This window comes from Pimephales promelas, chromosome 4 (assembly GCF_988280905.1).
Source record: "Pimephales promelas chromosome 4, fPimPro1.hap1.1, whole genome shotgun sequence".
NCBI lineage: Eukaryota > Metazoa > Chordata > Actinopteri > Cypriniformes > Leuciscidae > Pimephales > Pimephales promelas.
Genome location: NC_142772.1, coordinates 26,893,528 through 26,914,981, shown reverse-complemented (window position 1 = coordinate 26,914,981; position 21,454 = coordinate 26,893,528). Strand labels below are relative to the sequence as shown.

General features: G+C 36.0%; 1 protein-coding gene across 1 annotated transcript in view; it reads right to left on the bottom strand.

The window, feature by feature from the left end:
- Positions 1 to 21,454, bottom strand: part of parp8 (poly (ADP-ribose) polymerase family, member 8) — a 36,646-nt gene extending 15,192 nt beyond the window's left edge. The window contains exons 1-9 of the mRNA XM_039649990.2: positions 20,594 to 21,454; positions 19,989 to 20,043; positions 11,458 to 11,495; positions 8,372 to 8,461; positions 6,598 to 6,668; positions 6,423 to 6,491; positions 3,588 to 3,682; positions 1,800 to 1,860; positions 1,583 to 1,673 (exon numbers count right to left, since the gene is read on the bottom strand). Coding sequence (XP_039505924.2) covers positions 1,583 to 1,673; positions 1,800 to 1,860; positions 3,588 to 3,682; positions 6,423 to 6,491; positions 6,598 to 6,668; positions 8,372 to 8,461; positions 11,458 to 11,495; positions 19,989 to 20,043; positions 20,594 to 20,684 — 661 coding nt within the window. The 5' untranslated portion in view covers positions 20,685 to 21,454. The remainder of the gene's footprint in view (positions 1 to 1,582; positions 1,674 to 1,799; positions 1,861 to 3,587; positions 3,683 to 6,422; positions 6,492 to 6,597; positions 6,669 to 8,371; positions 8,462 to 11,457; positions 11,496 to 19,988; positions 20,044 to 20,593) is intronic.

Here is a 21,454-nt window from a genome sequence, read left to right as displayed (position 1 = left end):
ACAGGGATGTGTATTATCACCTCTGCTTTTCCTTGTTTATACAGGTATGAATGAACTGCAATGTAACAAGGGCAATCTTACTTCAATCAAATAAGCTGATGACTTGGTTTTAATTTCTTGCAAAACAGACATGAATTAAACACGTGTTCAACTAATTTTGAGTATATTAAAGGTCTTTTACAATGGTTTGATAACAGTCATCTAAGAAAGGAATTATGTTGTGGGAATCAAAATAGGATAGATACAGCTAGCATTTTACATGAACAAGTTATTATAAAGGGTGTAAAGGTAGAGCAAGTTTCAAATTTGAAATATTTAGCTACAATATTGATTGTAGGCTCCAGGAAAATGTGGAACATGTACATAAGTCTGAAGACATTTTAGTAATGATAGGAGGGTCCTAACCATTGTTTGGTTTGATGATTGAAAGTTTTTTTAACATATAACATTGTTTCGTGATATGTCAATTTACCATTATGATGAGACAGAAAAATAAATTAAAACAAGTAATTTACGAAGCAAATAAGATTTCCCGCCAGAAAACAAAGTACAGTGCAAGAGCTGTTTTCACACTTTATGGAAAAAAGGCAATTACAGTATATTCAGACCCAACCTATCCCCTCCACTACTGTTCTGAAGGGAGCAGGCTGCGTATACCACTGGCTAAAAAGAACATATTTACTTTTTATTTACTTCTATTTACTTTTAGAAACTTTTAGAAATTTATATTACTTTTAGAAATGTATATACTCATTTTATGCATGTTTTAATGGGGGCAATTGTGTGTTCCATGAGCTTTGTTATGTGGTATGTAAGTGGATGTACAGTATTGTCTGATAAGATGTATTTTTTTATGCAAGTGTCAAAGATTAATTTCTGTCCAGGAAATCTGAACAGACAATAAAGTCAAACAAACAAACTTTTCTAATGTTGTTAACAGCATAATGATTTTCTGACAGCACAATGATTTTCTTTTCAAACATTTCTTTACCCTCCCAGCCCCATCTGTAAGGCTCAAGTCCCTTTATTTTCTTTAAAGAATAATAAGGAATATCCGAATAGAACAAAAGTTTTGAAATGTCAAAGTCTGATCACTGCTGCCAAAAATCTACATCTATTTGGTGTCTTTCTATATGTGCAAATATAATGTAATTCACACAAATTGAAAAAAAAACTTAAGTGTTAAGTACAATAACTGAATGTGCTATCCCATTAATAAAATTAAAAAAAAAAAAAAATCAAGGATTAATTATTTTAGCTCATTCTAATTTTTAACGGCATATTTTTATTTTTATAAATCATGACTTCTGTTTTATAAGTTTAACTATGTTAAATCTAAATCTAAGTACCCCTGGTTGGGAATCAAAGCAGTAGATGTTTATAAGACTTTATAACAAAGTTTGTTTGCTTTTTTTGTGTATATGTTCCAGTATTTCCATACATTATGAAACTAAATTATGTTTTTGTTTTGTTTTTGGTAAGGGTTTAGGGGTAGGATTGGGAATAAAATGTGAAGTTTGCACAGTACAAAAAGCATTGAAGCGCACTCTGTCCAACTCTGTGTGTGTGTGTGTGTTCTAACCTGGTCCATTCAGATATTGTGTGAGGGAGCAGTGAAGCCGTACAATAACAGGTTCACTCCGGATCACATCCCAGGCAAGTGCAATCTCCTCCTATGAACAAATGCAGAATTTCAGTTTCACATAGTATAACAGACATGCACAAAAATAATTATATAAATAAAAACGATATGGTCATTGTCATTCATCTTTAACAAGACACTGAACAATAACACTTACATCGAGGAAAGTGACATCAATGTGTAGGTCGATGTCCACATCATCAATTGCACCATATTCCCTGTATTTTGAAGGGAAAGAAATACAAATTGACACAAATTTTTATTTGCACACTATTTTAAATAGCTTGGGACAAATGGGACAAAGAAAGCAAAATAAGACATGACTGTTTTTTATCAGAGGTTAAATGCAAATTTTTTAACAATTTAGAAACTACTGGACATCAACCAATACCCTGTGATGTAAGTGCAAAAAGGAAAGCCATCGCAGATATAGAGTAAGTAAATTAATTTTATTAAAAATAGCTTTGTTTTCTTGGGAATAACGCATTTTGTTATTGTTTACACATTTTTTTTATTTAATGTTAGAAAATGATTTATTAATAAAGATTGCAGATTAAAATATAAAACCAAATGAATTTATTTCTTAAACGAGTACGAAGGTATACTTGATGTTGAAGGGATGCAGCTTGATCCTCCAGCTCAGCTGCTGCACTTCTCGCAAAGCATTTATTTCTCATAAAACCATTGTGATGAGTTTGTAGCGTTGCCCTGGGCTAACTGTTACCATGGTTACACCTCACTCCCAAATGCAGCCTCTGTGCCTCAAAAGCAAGAGGTTTGAGAAAATAATAATCCTCTTTGATGATCTGTCTATGCAACAGCTTGCATACAGCATATAAACACACACTCATGTTCAGACACATGTAAACACACAAAATTGCACATTACTAAGGTACAATTCAGAGCAACTTAAAGGAATCATATAAGAAGTGTTTTACCAAACGTAACACGACCATAAAAGCTGTTTTGCATTTTCAATTAATTCTACTTCAACAAACAGGCAAAAACATTTAGTGGGATTTGTCCTGGAATTATTAAAAGGGGCCTCGCTGAACCAACTCACAGAGACTGCGGCAAAAAACGACCCAGGTCATTTTTCAAGCAGAACACTGAATAAATACTCAAAATGGTTTTCTGTCCATGACTCAGGGCAAATGCATCCCAAGGATCACACTCTAGACAGGATATAAAATGCACACTTCTGCTGCTATGAATAGAGTCTTTTATGCTGTTCTTTCATTTGACGGTCTGCTGTTATCAAAAGCAGCTTGACAAGATAAACTTTCAAGGACGAAGCTTTTAATAGCTGTCGCCGCATGAAACACCATTCAGATTGGCAGATTTTGCGGGGTGAATCACGTTCGTGTTGACAATCTGTCATGAGTTCTTTTTTCATCCGAGTTATTAAGCACAAACACGAGCATGTACATGATTTGCTGTTGTCCACAGCATTCTTAACAGCACCAGTTTCAAATGTGTTATATCTTGCTATAAATTTGCTGCTTGCAGAGCAGATTAGGTAATAGCAAGCCTCTACGTCAGGATAAACACAACAGCAATAATTACATCATTACAGCCCTGCAATCAAACAGAATCCGCTCAGACTCTCGCAGAGCGTCCTTCAGTTGATCACAGAGCATTTCCCCAAATGACAGATTGGAGACATGGCCACCTGAGGGTTATGGGAGCTAGCTCAGGCAGAGGACGTCCTTGAGTGGGTTAACTGCGCCAAAAAACTAAAGAACGATTGCTCAAAGTGTCGCTTCGCATAAAACACTTCTCTGGTGGCGGAGGAGAGTTCAGGAAGGAAGTCACAATTCCAATACTTTCTTTTCTGAGCTGATGACATGTTTGCACATTTACTGACATAATGCTAATGCTTAAGTTTAATTTGTAAAAGTTAAGTCCTCACATCAACGTCAAGAAAAAAAGAATGGCCATTTACCTGAGAGATACTGCATGATGGCCATATAAGTCCCTCACGGCTGCCAAATCAGCCTCCAGCTGGGGGTGTTTGTGAAGCTCTCCATCATAATTTACCTGCACACATAAACACACAGGTCAAAGGCTGATACACAGAGCTCCGGGTTACAGGATAGTGCCCCTGAGTATTTATTAAAAAAATTAATAAACAGCACTTCAACGCTCATGGTTGTTTTTAATCAGTATAAGATCCAGAACACTTCAAACAAGCTTCTAGACATCAATCGCTGTTGATGACTGTGGCTCTGCACTCTCTTAACAATCAATACACATCATACACTTAGATTACTATAGTATAAGATCAGGATTTCTTGTGAAAGAAAATGATTCTGACCAGGCAATATATGAATGACAGGTTTAGAATAGTTGCCCTTAACGACTAAGCAACTTAAAAGTGGAGTATTTTTTATTTGTAAAAAATCTAAAAAGGATTGATCTGCTTGTTTGAGCATCGACTTGCCCATAACAGTAACTCCAACTCAACCGACGGTGTGAGATTGGGGGCGGGTGTGAGATCTGTTTGTCCAACCAATTGAAGACAAAGGTAAATTCTGTAGGGTAACCTGCCTGAAATATATGGGTCTTTGAATGAAAAATGAAAGAAATAGAACCAATATTATGTACATTGTTAATGCTTTAGTTTGGTGGATATAAATGATTAATACATTTAGTCTTTTTAGATATTCTGCACAACAGAGATCAACAAATTCACAGGCTTTTCTGAAGTTCAAAGAACATGCCAGCATGTGGCATGGAAGAGTCTCCCGAAGGCTTTGAGATCATCAGAATAGCAAAGGATTGCAAAATTGTCACATTACAGTGAGCAATAGCCAGTGAGCATTCACTGCCAACAATTAGTGCATGAATCTTCATCACCTCCAGACTGGTCCTCACAGGTCACAAAGCTCGCTCACTCACTCACTCACTCACTCACTGACTCCAGCTTTATGGATTTGCTCCAGTGGATGGTCATTGGTCACATGATTAATTTAAGTACAAGCTGTGTGTGCAAACTAACATTCATTTTCATGAAGGAAACATTCTCGGAAAAGTGAGGGACTAATCATTAACAGTAAAAAAGCGTCAAAAAGGTTTTTTTTTATATAAGCTGCAAACTACTTTAAGTAAATTTACCATGAAATGAAAAGTCTTAAGCCGCAGGTGCAGCAGCAGGTTTGAAGCTTGTGTTAAAAGCCGTAAGACCTTGGGAACTTTAGTTGCAGTGACCACGTGAAGTTGAGGTTCACAAGGGAAACAGGACCTTGTTTATCTCCAACTCAAAAATTTACTCTGAAATGTTGCCTTTTGATGGCAACAAAAATTGTGATATATTATTACAATTTAAAATAACTATTATAGAATTAGAATAGAATTAATACTCTATTTTAAGATTTTTATAAAAATGTAATTGGCCCAGTTCCTTTATCTCGAGCAGGAGCAAACCAAGGCTGAAATTCTCTGCACTACAACTAAAAGGGGCGATGGGAGGACTGGATTTGCCTAATATTTAGCACCAGTGGTCTGCACATCTAAGATATGTTTGTGATTGGGTTGCTCTTGATAACTCTTCTACGTGGCCAGATCTTGAACAATCATTTTCAAATATTTGGAAATATGTTAATTCTATTTTGGTATGTAATCATGCCAAGGCCATACAGTTCAAAACTGTTCATGGGTTGCATTGCATTGCATATGCATTAACAATACCCTTTTCACCTCGATGCCTTAAGTGCAAAACACAAATCGGTACTCTCTCTCGCTGTCTCTGGTCATGCTATCAGTTACAAATATATAGGGCCAAGACAGTTTCAGAATCAGAAATTATTAATATTTTGGAGTTGGTAATGGATGCTTTATTTTTGATCCTTGGTTAGCCTGATACAGTTTTGATTTAACCAAAATAAATGGTTTTTCCCAAGGTTTTTTTCTCCATTCTGTCACCTGATGGAAATTTGGTGTCTTGCCTGTTGTTTAGTTGGGGATATTTAATATTAAACAATATTTTTGATTTCACTTACTTAAGGTGGACATTGACACAATTTTCTTCTAGAAACAAACTTATTGTAGTATTTTCATGTTATCACTGTGAAGCTGCTTTGATACAATCTGCATTGTAAAAAGCGCTATTTAAATTGCCTTTCTGCTGTTATCTCGGGACGCTTGTCCCGAGAAAAATGGCGTTCGTCAGGTCCAGTTTTGTGTCCAGCCTCTCACGGGGATTTCGAATGCCCCAACGCCTGTGATGAGACGACTCAACGCCTGCGATATGTTATGGCGCCGTTTTATTCATAAACAATATTTATATTTAATATTTATATTTAAACAATATGAATGTAAGCCAGAGGAGAACTGGCCCCCGACTGAGCCTGGGTTCTCCCAAGGTTTTTTCTCCATCCAATCTGATGGAGTTTTGGTTCCTTGCCACTGTCGCCTTGCTTTTGGCTTGCTTTGGGCTTGCTCAGTTGGGATTATTTAGTGTTTAGCAATGTTGTTGATCCTGTGTTGTGCTACTTTCATGTTATCAGTGTGAAGCTGCTTTGATACAATCTGTATTGTGAAAAGCGCTATATAAATAAATGTGACTTGACTTGACTTGACTTAAATAAAGGCTGACTTGACTTGACTGTGGTCTATGGTGCGTTCTGCTAAAGTTGAAAAATGTTCAATAAATATATACATATTTTAAAAAATAAATAAATAAATAAATAAATAAATAAATAAATAAATAATAATAAAGTAATTTATTCCTGAGATGGCAACGCTGAATTGTGGGTGGTTAGTGGATAAGATATCTTACCTGTCCAACATAGTAGAACTCCTCAGAATCATTGTCACCCTCTGAATCCTCCTCTATAGCATAATGGCACTGGAGAGATTTCAAAAGCATTAGTCACAAAACAAGCGATTCATTGTTGTTCCTGGAATTAAAACATAAAAGGTTTTTAAAGGTAAAAAAAAAAATTCAGTCTTACCGAGTTTTTTTCAGTTTGAAGTTTTGATTTAATAGACAGACAGCTGGTGCCATCATTATTTATGCGTATTTCTAAAGTAAATGCACAGATGAGTGAGTATGACATGATATTGTGAACTAAGAATGTCAGATGGAACAATAAACAATATTCAGTTTTTTTTATGAAAAAGACCATTAATGGCATTATTTCAGTTACAGGCCTGATCATGTACAAAATATCCAACCAGCACACTTATCTAACTTCCTATACGGTTTTGTGAAGATCGTATGATGTGCATGGTGACAGCAAAACAATAGTTTCAACTAAATTACTGTAGATCTTCCTACAAGGCAAGTTGTTTTTGTTATTCCACTACAATTCCAAACCACAAAAACCTACGATTTTAGAAGTATCACTGCTCAGAATCACAAATCTGCAAAAGCTGGGATAACATACTGCCTAAAATACTGTTAACATACTGTTAAGGCAACCGTGAGGTTTTGACTACTACAGGAGGGGTACTTGATTTTATTTATGACCGAGTAAAAATGTATTGTTTATGCAGAGTCAGAAAACATTTCAAAACTGACAAAGTGTGCAGAGATCAGCAGAATGTACAGGCTCATTAGTTGTAATGTACTGTGTCAAAAGATGGCAAGACTTAAACTTTTGGACGAAAAAAATATTAGGTGTACAGGATAAGCTTCTTTTAAGCATTTAACTAACTGATGGAGGAAATCAGTGAGGATCGCTCCTGTTTTGCCACTTAGTTTTGGCACATACAGTATGCCTTGGTCGGTCCTAAAAATAGGAGCAGAAGACATGCAGTACAACTCCAGGATAATTTATTTCCAGGATTACTGCCAGAGTAATCAAGAGCTCTAAAAACAGAGAGGGACTGGGTAACACTATGTGAATACTAAAATATTAGGATGATTATCCTAAAAAATGTTCCACTGTACAAAGGTTGTTGTTGTTGTTGTTTTTTGACAGTTTAGAGTTAAGATTCTTTTTTTATATAAATATTGTCAATAATTTATTCAGCAAGGAAGCATTAAATTATTAAAAATAAGCGATTAAAACTGTTGAAAACAGCTATTTTAAATAAGTAATATATTTCATTTTATTACTGTTTTATAACAGTAATATTACTGTTATTATCAAAATCAAATGCATGCAGCATGAGCATCAGAAACTTCTTTCAAAAACATTAAATTATACAGACCCCACACTTTTGAATGGTAGTGTTAGTCTATACCATGGCTATATTTGAGGTGGCTTCGAGTCTAATCATTCAGTACCATATTATCAAAGTATCATGGTACCATTTGACGAGCCTGGTTCAACCAGACTCTAGTTCATTTCATTTCCACATAGAGTAGTAGAGCAGTACTGAAGTAAAATGAAATTGAGCGGAAGTGCGTAGGACGGCGCAGCCAGGCTACCATTTGACACCATCACTGTACTATGCTACTGCCACAGTACTTTTTTTGTAATGATCGGTCTAATGACCTTCATTATTGGCAGATATAAAGGATCAAACTCTGATGTAACTCAAAAAAATCTGATCATGTAGTAGGTGGTGGAATCATGGTATGGGCGCTAGTTCAGAGTTAGAGCAAAAATATTAAGCCAAAAGGGCCTTGACCAAAGTTGAAAACCACTGAAATATTTCGGTGAAGTTCACTCTGAATCTAGAAGGCTGCTGGTTTGCTTTCCTCTTAGGCGAAATGTCTGTTCGTTCAACTTTTTCATTGTTTTTCTGCAGCACTATTAGATGATAAATGTATCTTACCTGTTGCAATTCTATTGAAAATTACTGGTATTGGATCCCTGGTGACTAACACGTCATCATCGTTTTCAGAGTTAGACACATATGTGTTATCTGAAATGACAAAAACAAACAGGTGGGCAACACTTTACAATAAAGTTTAATTTGTTAACATTAGTTAATGTAATAACTAAAATGAGCATTTGTTACTGTATTCATCTTTGTAAATGTTAGTTAATAAAAATCCAGCTGTTCATTGATTGATCTTGATAATTCAGTCATAGTGTATCAGCTAATTTTAACAAATACAACATTTTATTTACATAATATATTAGTAAATGTTTTAACATGTATTAACATGAACTAATATTAATAAATGCTGTAGAAGTAGTGTTCATTTCATTTCATGTTAACTAAAGTAGTTAATTAATGTTAACTAATGAAACCTTACTGTAAAGTGTTACCAGCAGGTGCTACTGAAAAACCAAGAAAACTGAAGACTTAGACAAAGTAGAACTAACAATGTAATCGACCTACCAATGAGTGGTAACAAAAACCAAACTGCAGCTTATACATAATTAATAGAAAAGCTCCGAATGAAAGTGAATTGAGCTATGTGCTTATTCTACAGTTTCTGGACAATCCACTTTTTTCAGGTTAACACTTAACATGTTTTTTTTTTGTTTTTTTTTGGCAATGTTGCCTAAAATTGTTCCAAGCAAATTTCTCATTCTTATGCAAAGCTGACTCTCTGCCACTATGCTGTGAATCAGGCTAGACTAAGTCCTTCAAAAAGGGAGGTCTGCATCTTTTAGGTTTTGGATTTTGGCGACAACTCTTGTGTGTTGTATCAAAACATCAAATGTCAATCTTAGACTTCTCAACCAAATGAAATTAGTAGGCTAAGTCAAACTGAACATAGATTGCACTAGGCAACTGCTCAAAACCAGCTACCTAAAAGTAAAAATCGACTGTAATCACTACACCCATAAAACCCACTGAGCTTTAACATTGTGTTGTGTCATTAGGGCTGATAAGATAATGAAAACAAACACTGTTGCTCACTTGAATGTACTGTGTCATTATAATTATGTGATGGAAAAGAGACAATGGGAAAAGTCTAAGGAGTATATAGCAGCTGCGGTAGAGCACTTAATCCCACTGAAGCGAAGAATGATGCAGTTCAGCTGGTCTATTCTTATTACTGCTATCAGTTCCCAGTACAAAGTAGATTCAGTGTAATCTTTCCTATCAGACCAGTTATATACTAGACTAGAGTTAATGACATTTTGAAGTAATTTTACAATTTTTTTAACAGAAAAGTGGACTGCCACAGTATTGTGTGGGTGCTTGGCAGAGTGTTGTTATGATGTAGGGTATCCTGAATGTTTCCACGGATAGAGTCCACCCACAAGTCTCTATTGTCCAGTCTACACATGGTATTAGATGCATTTTGGTTGATCGGATCACAAGTGGACGAAGCTAAATACAGGTGTAAACGGGGTCTAAAACGTTTTGATCTTGTCCACTTTCGACCACTTCTAGAGGTAGTCGAACATATATTCGACAGGATTGCTTACGTAGTGTAGATTGCTTACGACTGCCTGCTCTATGCCTACTGACCTAATGCATAAACATTATGTGAAGCATGCAAATCAGGCAGGATTTAAAGTTTGGTTTGAAGATGAAAAATATACCAAGCTCAATATTTTCACACCATTCCTGATTCTAACGCACTCACCGCATTCATCATTATCTCTGCGGAAATTAGAGCAGAAACAAAAGCTCTCTCCGTTTTCCGTCGTCTCCAGTCACGTTCGTATGTAAAACTGCTCAAGCTTATTTCGTCCATTAGGTCGAAAGATCTGAAAAAGCCCATAAATTTACCTCCCCTCGAGGAAATCAGGACAGAAGTGGTCGAAAGTGGACAAAAGAGACTGATTAAAACACCAGGTGTATGTGTCTGCCTCATCTACTTTTGATACAGCCAAACAAAACGCATCTTAAAGGGTTAGTTCACCCAAAAATGAAAATTAAGTCATTAATTACTCACCCCCATGCTGTACCAACCCAGTAAGACCTTTGTTCATCTTCGGAACACAAATGAAGATATTTTTGATTAAATTTGAGAGCTGTCTCACTACCACATTGGCTGCCTAAGGGACTGGCTCTTGACGGCCCAGAAAGTCAATGAAGAAAATGTTTAAATATTCCATGCGACTACAGCGGCTCAACTATAAGTTTATCAAGCGACGAGAATACTTTTTGTGCGAAAAAACAAACAAAAATAACGTTTTTCTTCGACTATTCCTTTTCTTCCTTGTTGGCCTGAAACGAGACTTCCTTAGATTTCCACGACGCATGCGCGAGAATTGCAATCATGCGTTGTGAAAATCATATGGAAGTCTCGTTTCAGGCCAACAAGGAAGAAAAGGAATAGTCGAATAAAAACGTTATTTTTGTTTGTTTTTTCGCACAAAAAGTATTCTCGTCGCTTGATAAACTTATAGTTGAGCCGCTGTAGTCACATGGAATATTTAAACATTTTCTTCATTGACTTTCTGGGCCGTCAAGAGCCAGTCCCGGAAGTCTATGTGGTAGTTACAGTATACAGCTCTCAAATTTAATCAAAAACATCTTCATTTGTGTTCCAAAGATGAACGAAGGTCTTACGGGGTTGGTACAGCATAGGGGTGAGTAATTAATGACTTAATTTTCCATTTTTGGGTGAACTAACCCTTAAATACCAAGTGTAAACAGGGTCTATGATATTCTGGTCCCTAGATATGGCCTAAGTCCATCCTTTTTTGAAAGTCTATAGCATTTCTTGGAACAATCTGCCCAATTTGAAGAACCATTTGTCTAAAGCACTGATGTTCCAGCATGAGTTACAAGCAAATTTGAATACCATATCCCGAGAGTTCACAAGCAGTAGTATTAGCGTTTATTATTGTGTTATGATGTTAGTGTTAGTAATAGGTCCTTCCTTATTGTGACATAGTGATATAAAATCACTCTATGTAAATGATATGGGATCACTGGTGAGAGTTTCGGGTTATCATTTATCCATTTATCAAATAATCCATTAGCCTACTTTGTTTGTGCAATACCTGGATAATCATCAGAGACATGAACGGAGTAGGACACCCTGGAAAAAAAATGTAAAAAAAAATTATTATTATTAACATTAGACAGGATATGCAACACTGAAGTTCATTTTACTGGTTCTCAGACACATTCATGCACATACCATATGGTAGCTGACACATCACACTGAATCAACATGCAGAAACAGTCTGAATATTAAAGTTGACACATATTGTGCCAGACACCTACTGGAGCTACGCTAGCCTAGTACACTTAAGACCAGATGTTTTTTGTTCTTTTTTTGCAACTGTTTCGAACTCAGAGTAATAAAGTCATCATTTCATTTACTGTACCTGACTCAGCAATACTGCCACAGACTTTGCAAATAACTGAAATGTACAAAGTCTGACCAAACACTTCTCATTTTTAATATGCAGTCAAAAAAAAATCATTGGAAGCAGCGAAAATGGTTATTTTGGGCACTTTCTATTTTAATATTTATTTGATAAATTATTTTGTTACAATTGCAGCATGTAAATTAATATACATTTACCATACAATTTTAACAGGTGAAATCTACACCAATGGTGAAAAATATCCCCACACAAGTTTAGCAAAGGGTCTAAGTTTGTCATGAGGATTTGCTGTGTTCTCCAATAGAATACTGCTAGCTATGAAAGTGACTACTGTATGAGCAGTGTTTTATACGTACATCATAACACTGTTGACAAATAGACAATGTAATTTCATCCCTCTTTTGCTTTAATGACAGCAGCACTCAACCTACATGAACTCCACAAGCTTTAAAATTGTACGAAATGTTGGGATCCCACTGCACCTGTCCATCGCTCATAGAAATCCAAATCTAATACCCCTGTCTACTTGATAGCAATCGCAATCTAAACTGTTCACATAAAGGCTTATGAAAAAATATTTAAATAAATATTAAATTATTAAAAAAATAAATAAATATATGTTTTGGTGCAGTGCAGAAATGTAATGTGAAGACAGAAAACCCATCTAGTGTTGACACCGGAAACTTTAAATAGAAGAAAAACTGCAATTAAAAAAAAAAAGGCTAAAAAAAAACCCCTTTCACAGTTACACAAAGGTGCCTGACAGAAATGAGCAGATGGAATAAATTCCATGCGACAAAAGATTTTGCAAACGAAGAGACTATCACTCCCCAAAAGGGTGCACCACCCACATGTCTTGAATATAGCTAATCTAAACACTTAAGTAAGAGTTAATTAAGGAAAGTGTAGTTTCCATTTCACGCAATCAAGTACATAAGGTTGCCAAGAACAACGTTGACAACAGGACACTGTCTCCTGTGAAGTACCTTGAATTAATGTGGAGATAAAGTGGCTTGCTAAAAAGCCTTATAGTGATCAGCCTGAAACTACCAAAATCATATTAATTACTTCGATATAGGCTGATCTGGCATGAAAATATAATATGCAGGTGACCTTTATGTGATTATGTTTTTTCGCTCCATTGCAGAATGTGAAAAAATATATTAAGGAATTAATGGAGTCAATGACCTTATACATACCATTAAAAACCATGGTAAATAGCTTCATTTAAAAAAAAAAAAACCCCACATAACCACACTGTATGTAGAGTCTGACTACAACTGGAACAGAAAGCGGTACAAGCCCATACGGAATTATGTGATGACAACAAGAAGAGAGATTGATTCAGAGGAAGTGAAACCCCTCCTGGGGTCTCACCGGGTCTCACACAGGATGGTGCCACTCAAAGAAAGCATTATTCACAATGACACCTGATATTGTTTAAAAATGACTTGGATTTTGTTATGCATGTTGCATTTTTTTTTTCATTGGTCACATGAACATATTTTTCTCAAGCAGAAACCAACCAAATCTGTAATATGCCAATGACTATGCAAAAAAAAAAAAAAATGTCAGTTTGTCCAGTGAATTGCGCTAAAGGAGTGTTCATTTTTATCTGAAACAGATGAACATGATTCTGGCAAAGTCTTAAGTTCATTGTTATATGTATTGTGGCAGTTAAAAAAAAATGTTTTCCATATGGAGCAAACATGATTTTTTGTATAAGTTTACAATTCATACACTACCTGTAAGTTAAAAGTGTTTTTGTGGTCATAACAACGTATTGTGCAAGTAACCGTGCAAAAATAGTCTTCATATATCGATAATCTGCCCCAAATATCATAATTTTTTGAAAAGTGACAATAAAAAAATTAGTGTTTTATTGCCACTGGTGTTTATTTCAGCTAAAAAAAACTGCAGTGAATTGTTTGTAATATGTATGTTTTTTTGGAGTTCATGTACTGTAGGTAGAGGCACGTTTTTCAAGTACTACTTGTTCTCTCCAAGAGTAAAACATAGCATTACTGTGTATATAAAATGCATGATTGACTTCAGTGAAAGCAAACAACCTCCACCTGTGGATGGCCCAACATATAGTAGGAGAGCAAAACCCAATGGGCAGGTCTCAGCAGTGCATCTATAATCATTTTCCAACTGCCTGTCACAATAAGAGAATCGTTCCCTTGGGGTTTGCATAGAGGTCAGCAAGTACTGCCACAAAAAAATAACTGCAACTAGACAACTAGACAATGAAATCAGGGTTCAGCATGATGCTATAATTGTCCTGTTGACATACAGTTCGAAGTTGTCACCAGTAGGCTAGAAGCACACACCTACAGAAAGGTAGAGAGCAGCATGTAGCATCAGTTGCATACAATTTAATTAAACTCTTTAGTACTACTATACCCACATTAGCACCTAGGCTAGCTCTATAGTCTATGTACTGTATGGTTGACCTTACAGTATATACATAAACAAACACCCACACAGACATTTTGTAAGCAAATATTGACATATCTGGCTTAGTTTGTAACTGTGAAGTGAAGTCTGCACTTAGACATGCAGTGGTTTCTATAACCTTAAACTGGCATAAAAACCGTTACAAAAACCCAACGTAGGGTGATCATGGCAAACTAGTTCTGCTTCTGATACTTTCACTTTCTGCAATACAGAACACCATGTTAGTCAGATCTCAAAATATTAATCAGCCTTCTCATCTACTCCCTGAATTAATGGTTTATATCTTTTTGATGTAGTATGCCAAATCACTCAACGTTTATTTCCAGTGGTCAGCCAGTATCCGCATCTAAAGCAACAACATTTGTTTGAATTTAGCCCTCATGGTAAAATTATGCAGATTCAGTTATACCAAGATGATGAAATTCAAACATAATTTGTGTTGATCTCAACCATGATGGATTATTCATGAGAAACTACTGCATCTCTGGGATTATGGGCTTGTCTGTTCTTTTCACCGTGTGAAATATCTTATAGGCTATAGGCTGCCTATTTAGTTGTTTGGTAACATCAAACAAAAGTGATCGCCGTGCAAATATCCATCTTTGAATGATTTTTTTCGTTTTTGTATCACATATTGGCGTTATCTGGCATATCAGATATTAAAGCTACCTTGTTTTCTGTGATGAAAATACAAAAGCATATCTACATTACAAGGAAACGTGGATCCATCAGTGAAAGATGTTGAGTGCAGGTTGCAGCTCTACAAACAGGAAATGTGCTACTTCCTCTATAAGGCAATGTGCAATGATTTTTCATAGAAAGTCTGTCAGCTCATTTCCTACTTGTAATACAAGGCACCTCCTCTAAAAACAAGAGTGACATTTGCAAACATGTTTTTTTAAATTCAGGACACCTAAATGGATTACAGTGAGCAGTGTTACAAATTCACTGCGTGTGATACAAGTGATACAAGTGGTAAAAATAATATTTGGAATACTTGACAAATACATGTACATGCATTAAACATTTGTATTTGGTGTTGTAAAACACATGACAAAATAAATCAGCAATAACTATAATACAACCAACAGTTTTGAAACACCAAAACTTTATTTAAAGGCAACTACTGAGAAGATGAGATCCATTTGGCTTTCATAAATCTTACGAGGACCTTCTTATCGGTACTGGAAATGCTTCAGTGAGCCAAAAGTGCTTTCGTGGACAACTAATTTTTTAATTAGCATATTTAGCATAAAATTTGCATGACTATGGGGAGGGAAGCACTATACCAGTGCTCGTTTCTACCAAGGTCTGGTAGCTTTGGAGATATTGCTCACCATCCAAATGGCCTCAAGCTAAAATTTCAGTCTGGTATAACATCTGACTTCATTGTTAAATGAGGTTGAAACTCAAGCTTCATTTTACCAAAGAAAAACTGCTGTCCATCTCTCATTTCAATCTGTTGGAAAATAATATCTTGGTATAGTTGAGGTTTTTGTAGTGAAAAGGTCAATAGCCTGGAAAGACTGCCCTTTCAAGAACCCAAACAATGGTGTTCTTCTCATGTTTGTGTATTGTGCATTAGACACTAGAGTGGGTAAAACGAAACGTGCCCACTTGACGTCAAACTTTCAAAGACTAACCCCAAACCACCCCTAACTCTGGTGTAGCCATACGACAGTTAAATCCACGGTATGTAATCCGGACATTGAACTTTTATGTTTAAGTTTGAGACATTTCTATCTACCCATAGAGTTTGGGAACATTTTGATCTGTGTTGTGTATGTCCCTCCGTTGGGAAAAGCAGCAAATTCCGTGAGCATCATAAGAGACTTTATTCAAGTCCAACTTCAACATACACCTGGAGCTCCTGTTGTTACTCTCTGTGATTTTAATCATTGTAAAATGGAGTCTGCTCTCTCTGGGTATGAACAGTATGTAAAAGACAATACAAGACATAAGATTTTAGACAATAATATCTTAGACACAGGGTATGGGAACATAAAAGAAGCATACACTTCCAGATCAATGCCTCCCCTGTCAAACTCTGACCACAACACTGTGTACTTAATTCCAAAATATAAGACTCTGTTGAAAAGACACAGACCTGTGTTTTCAAATCTTTTCAAATTCAGAGCGTTAATGTGTTGTTGAATGACATTGCTGAATCCTTGAAAGGTTGTTTTCTTTTTTCTGATTTTCATAGCGATGACATTGATAAAACTACCATGGTAACAATGGATTATATTAAATTTTGCACAAAAATGTGGTACACAAAAAAGAGCTGATCACTAATGCTAACAATAAGCCCCACATAACTAAGGAAATTATAAAATTTAAAAAAATATATATTCAAAGCTGTATTAATAAAAAGAAACTAGCCTTTCATAACCAATATCATCCCGCAGTATAGTCCCGTAAGTTTGGCACAGAAGGAATAGAATGGACTATTGAGTGAGGCAAGGAATAAACGAAGAACTTCTGGAGAACAAGTTAAATATGCCTAACCATATACAGCTTTGGGATTCTATGAAGTCCATAACTAATATGCAGCCTTCAAAGAAATGTGTATCTACTCCTGATGATCTACAGAAAGCCATTGATTTATATGACTTTTATTTAAGATTTGAGAAGAGCAGCCATACTCCTGTAAATATAGCATTAGTGGTATGGAGCCTTCAGGTGTTTTTAAAGAAATGTTGCAGCTAAAAATTAATGCTAATCAGATCATCTACTACTTTAAACACATTTGTCCTAAGAAATCGGCAGGCCCTGATGGAATTTCAGCCTACATTTGAATAACTTTGGCAGATGAACTGACTCTAGTAAGGCTCTTCTACAATCTTTGGATACCGGTATTGTTCCTAGCCTTTGGAAAAGGGCTGTGATCATACCGGATCCAAAGATAGTCAAGCCCGTGGAAAATAATTTTAGACCGATCGCGTTAACGTCTATGATGATAAAATGTTTTAAAAAGTGTATTGTGTCAATGTTAAAAGCAGAGGTTGTTAACAACTTAGATCCTTTACAGTTTGTATGGGTAGGGGAATTGAGGATGCTATTAGCAGTATTATGCACCTAATTCTGAAGCATTTAGAGATTCACAAAGCCTATGACCATTTACTTTTTATCAATTTTAGCTCTGCTTTTAACACTATCTAACTGCAGTTGGAAGGAGCAGCTGAGTGTAAACCCAGCTATCATAAAGTGGTAATTACCTTTTTTAACTAATAGAATTCAGTGTGTTAACTTAAACAATTGTCTTTCACGACAAATGGACATTAGCACAGGTGTTCCACAAGGCTAAGTCAGTTTACCAATTCTTTTTATTCTTTTTACAAATAAATGTTCAAGTAAGCATTCAAAAAATATATATATTTAAATATTCAGATGACGCAGCCATCTTAAGTCTACTTTATGGAGATGAAAATATAGGAAACATCTACCAGCCAGAAATAAGCCAGTCCGTTGATTGGTGTGATAAAAATGATTTAATAATAAATATAAAGAAAACGGAGGAGATACGAACCAAAATGTATAGGTGACCATCGTCAAGTGGTCATACGTGACCAAAACATTACAAAAACGCAAACGTAAAGTATTTGGGTATTTATATAGACAGCTCACTTACTTGGAAAACTCACACAGAATGGGTTTGCACCCGACTGCACCAGAGACTGAATACGTAGATTACGTTTTTATGGAATTAATAAGAAAATCATGATTTTATTTACAAAGCTGTTTTAGAAAGCATGGTTAATATGCTGTTAAAGTATGGTTTGGGAACCTAACAATTCAGCTTAAATCTAAATTAGCACACCTGGTGCTGACAGCACTAAAAACTGTTGGACATGAGAAATATTTAATCTTCAACAGTTATATGAGAATTGCATTCTGAATCAGGTACAGAAAATCGTGGGGGACCAAAATCACTTTTTGTATTCACAGTATGAAATGCTCCCTTCCAGTAGAATATATAGTCCCATTGTGCAAACTAAATCAGTATAATATATTCCTTTGCTCCAGTATCTGTACGAATGATGAATAACAGTTTATCTTATTCATTTTAAATTAGTAAAATCAACTGTTTCTTCTCTTTTTATGTGTATATGCAGCAACATGTAGTCCAAAACAAATTTCCTTTCGATGACAATAAAGTATACTACTATACTAAAACTGAAAGTACCACGAACTTCTAGAAAGTAAACTGATTCTTAAAGGGGAACTCCGGTCAATTTTAACATTGAGCTCATTTTTTTTGTTAATTTGGAGTGCTGTCAGTACAGACAAAAACGACAAAAATCGGTGTTGCCTACACCGTGTTATCATCTTTTTAAAATTCGCACCCTGTTGGCTTCAATGGGGCATGTTCTAAACCTGCTTTTAGCCTCTTAACATCCACGATTTGTCATTACGAGTAACAATGTCTGTTTCTTAGTAAAAACATCCACGTTTGGTAGAGCTGATCAATGGTATTAATGATCGGTTAATTAATTTGAATATCCCCAACTGAGCAAGCCAAAGGCAACAGTGGCAAGGAACCGAAAAAACTCCATCAAGTGACCTAATGGTGTCCTAAAACTCCATCAGGCGACCGACCCAATGGAGAAAAAAAACCTTGGGAGAACAGGCTCAGTCAGGGGCCAGTTCTCCTCTGGCATTTATGACCTATATGTGTGCAGGTTTGTTTCCCTACCATGCCTGAACAAACTACTTGTCTATAAATCTGATAGAGAAAAAAATACAGCAAAAATAGTGAGTTCTATTTTTTTTTCTATTCTTTTTATATGAGGAATAGCAACTAAAAATAGCTGCCTATTCATCACTGTAAAAGTGATTTGTCAATGTCTAATAAGTCAATGACAGAGCACAGGGTAATTAATTATATGTATACAATCTATTGTTAATCACAGAGCAGCTAAGAGATTGCATGCTTCTTACGCTGGTAGGCCTACATATTTATCAATGCACAGGATTTCACAAGCACTGCTGACCACTATAAAAGTGAGCAGAGACCATTGAAATTAGGTTATTGTACTTATAGACGGGGTATAAGGTGAAAAGAGAACATATATTGTATACATGAACCTCAACTGGAATGACTACAACAGCCTCAGTCCAATTTAGACCTTGCCCATCACAACCAAGACACCTATTAAAGGGATAGTTCACCCGAAAAAATGTAATTGTCATCATTTTATTTACTAACCCTAAAGTTGTTCCAAACCTGTTTGAGTTTCATTTTTCTTTTGAACACAAAATAAGAATGTTGGAAACCAGGCAGTTGTCGGTAGCCAATGACTGAAAAAAATGGTTTGGTTGGACCAACATTCTTCTAAATATATAAAAATGTTTGTAGTTGTTGTTGTTCAACAGAGGAAAGAAACTCTTACAGATTTGGAACAACTTGAGGGTGAGTAAATGATGACAGAATAAAAACATTTTTGGGTGAACTATCCCTTTAAAGGCAATTTCAACCCCCCACCACAGCTTCACTCTCCTTTCACTTTATTTTTTTCTTTTATTTTTTTCAAAAAATGAAAGTGAAAGGATATTGAGTTATTCCGCCTTACAGCTTCAATCAGGATCTTCTAGACAATATAAGGGTAATAAAATTATGTTGGAATGTATTTGTGTAAATGGAGTATTGTAATAAACAAACAACTAACATAAGCCCAGCAGTCAGTGTACAGCAGTTGTTTACATTGATAGTATATAGCTGTCTATGTTATATTTACCTTTTATGTCCTTTTATGTAGGTGAACGTGAAGGTGGAGTCGGAGAATCTAAAGTCTGAAACAAAGAGACAATTAAGATGACACAAACTTGGGGTGTGTGAACAATAAAACACACTGGACCACACAAAAAAGTCCCTTTCAACAAGTGTACCCGTTAGTCTCCATAGCAACATCAACGGGGAATGTCCACTGACAATGAATATACGAGAATCAAATTGATACCTAATAAATGTGTGATGGTCTACAATATTAACGCGTGGGCTAACTGTTAATTGAAAAATCATTCACATCACAAAGCAACACCTGACAGGCATGTTAATGCTTTTATTATGATGAAGATAAAATCATAGCTCACGGTTTTGGTAGGCCTTCGGTTGCAGTTGATTATTGCATAATTTATAATGTCCAGGAAAGATTAAATTGCGGACGCTGTAGCACTTTGGCCACATAACTTACATGTTTTTGAACATATCGGTCTTTTGTGTGAAGGAGCATATAAAGCCATCAGCGGTGAGGCTGACAGACGACAGCCTGTCAGTTTTGTTGAGCAAATCTATGGCAATTGTTTAAGACGGCACTCTTAATAAGAGACAATGGAAACTCACCAGAAAACAGGCAGTCCTTCTCTGCCTTACACCTTTGAATTACGATGTCGACGTCTTTTTGAATCCTCTCTTGCCTTGAACACATCCCCATGAAATAACATACACTAGAATGGCTTCTCTAACTAATGTTCGGCGAAACAAACGAATCCTTTCCGCTTGCAGAAACGATGGATGTGGGGTAACGTTAGCTAGATCTACGTGCTTGGAGGAGGTCTGTTTTAACAATCCCAGGTGTGTCACGCCAACCGACACAGTTTCATCTCGTCTAACAATAGCCTCGATCGCATAAGCACAGCGAACAGCTCTTCCTCGCGACAGCTTTCACAAAGATATCACTTTTACACCGGAAGCATCTCTCAGCCGTCCTTCTCATAACTCTGCTGAACCCAACAATGGCGATGTCGAAAGCCAAGCCGAGGAGTGCAATAAGATATCGCAAGTATTAAAGTCAAACCAACACGGGCGTGAGCAGCATCAGACCGTTACCCAAGAGCTGAAGTTGCACACGGGGGAAATCAGTGTGGGAATCCTGTGACTGCATTCACGAGATGAACCCGGTGGGATATTGAATCACAAACAAGGCGGATGATGTCATGGACGTGTTTTTCTCCCCACGCGTCCACTCTGCTATTATGTCCAGCACTCTGGATCTGCTCAGCAAGCTTCAGATTGAAAAGAAACACGGTTTTTAGCCGTGGAATAAAAAAAAAACGTTATTTACAAATAAGCAATTTCTTATATCCTTTTTTTTTTAAATAAGGATACTAATTTCTGAGCAATATCACACGAGCAACACTGTTAGCAGCGCCGTTCTTGATTTAAAATGTGCGAACAGGCCAAAAAACATTAGCCTACTAAAAA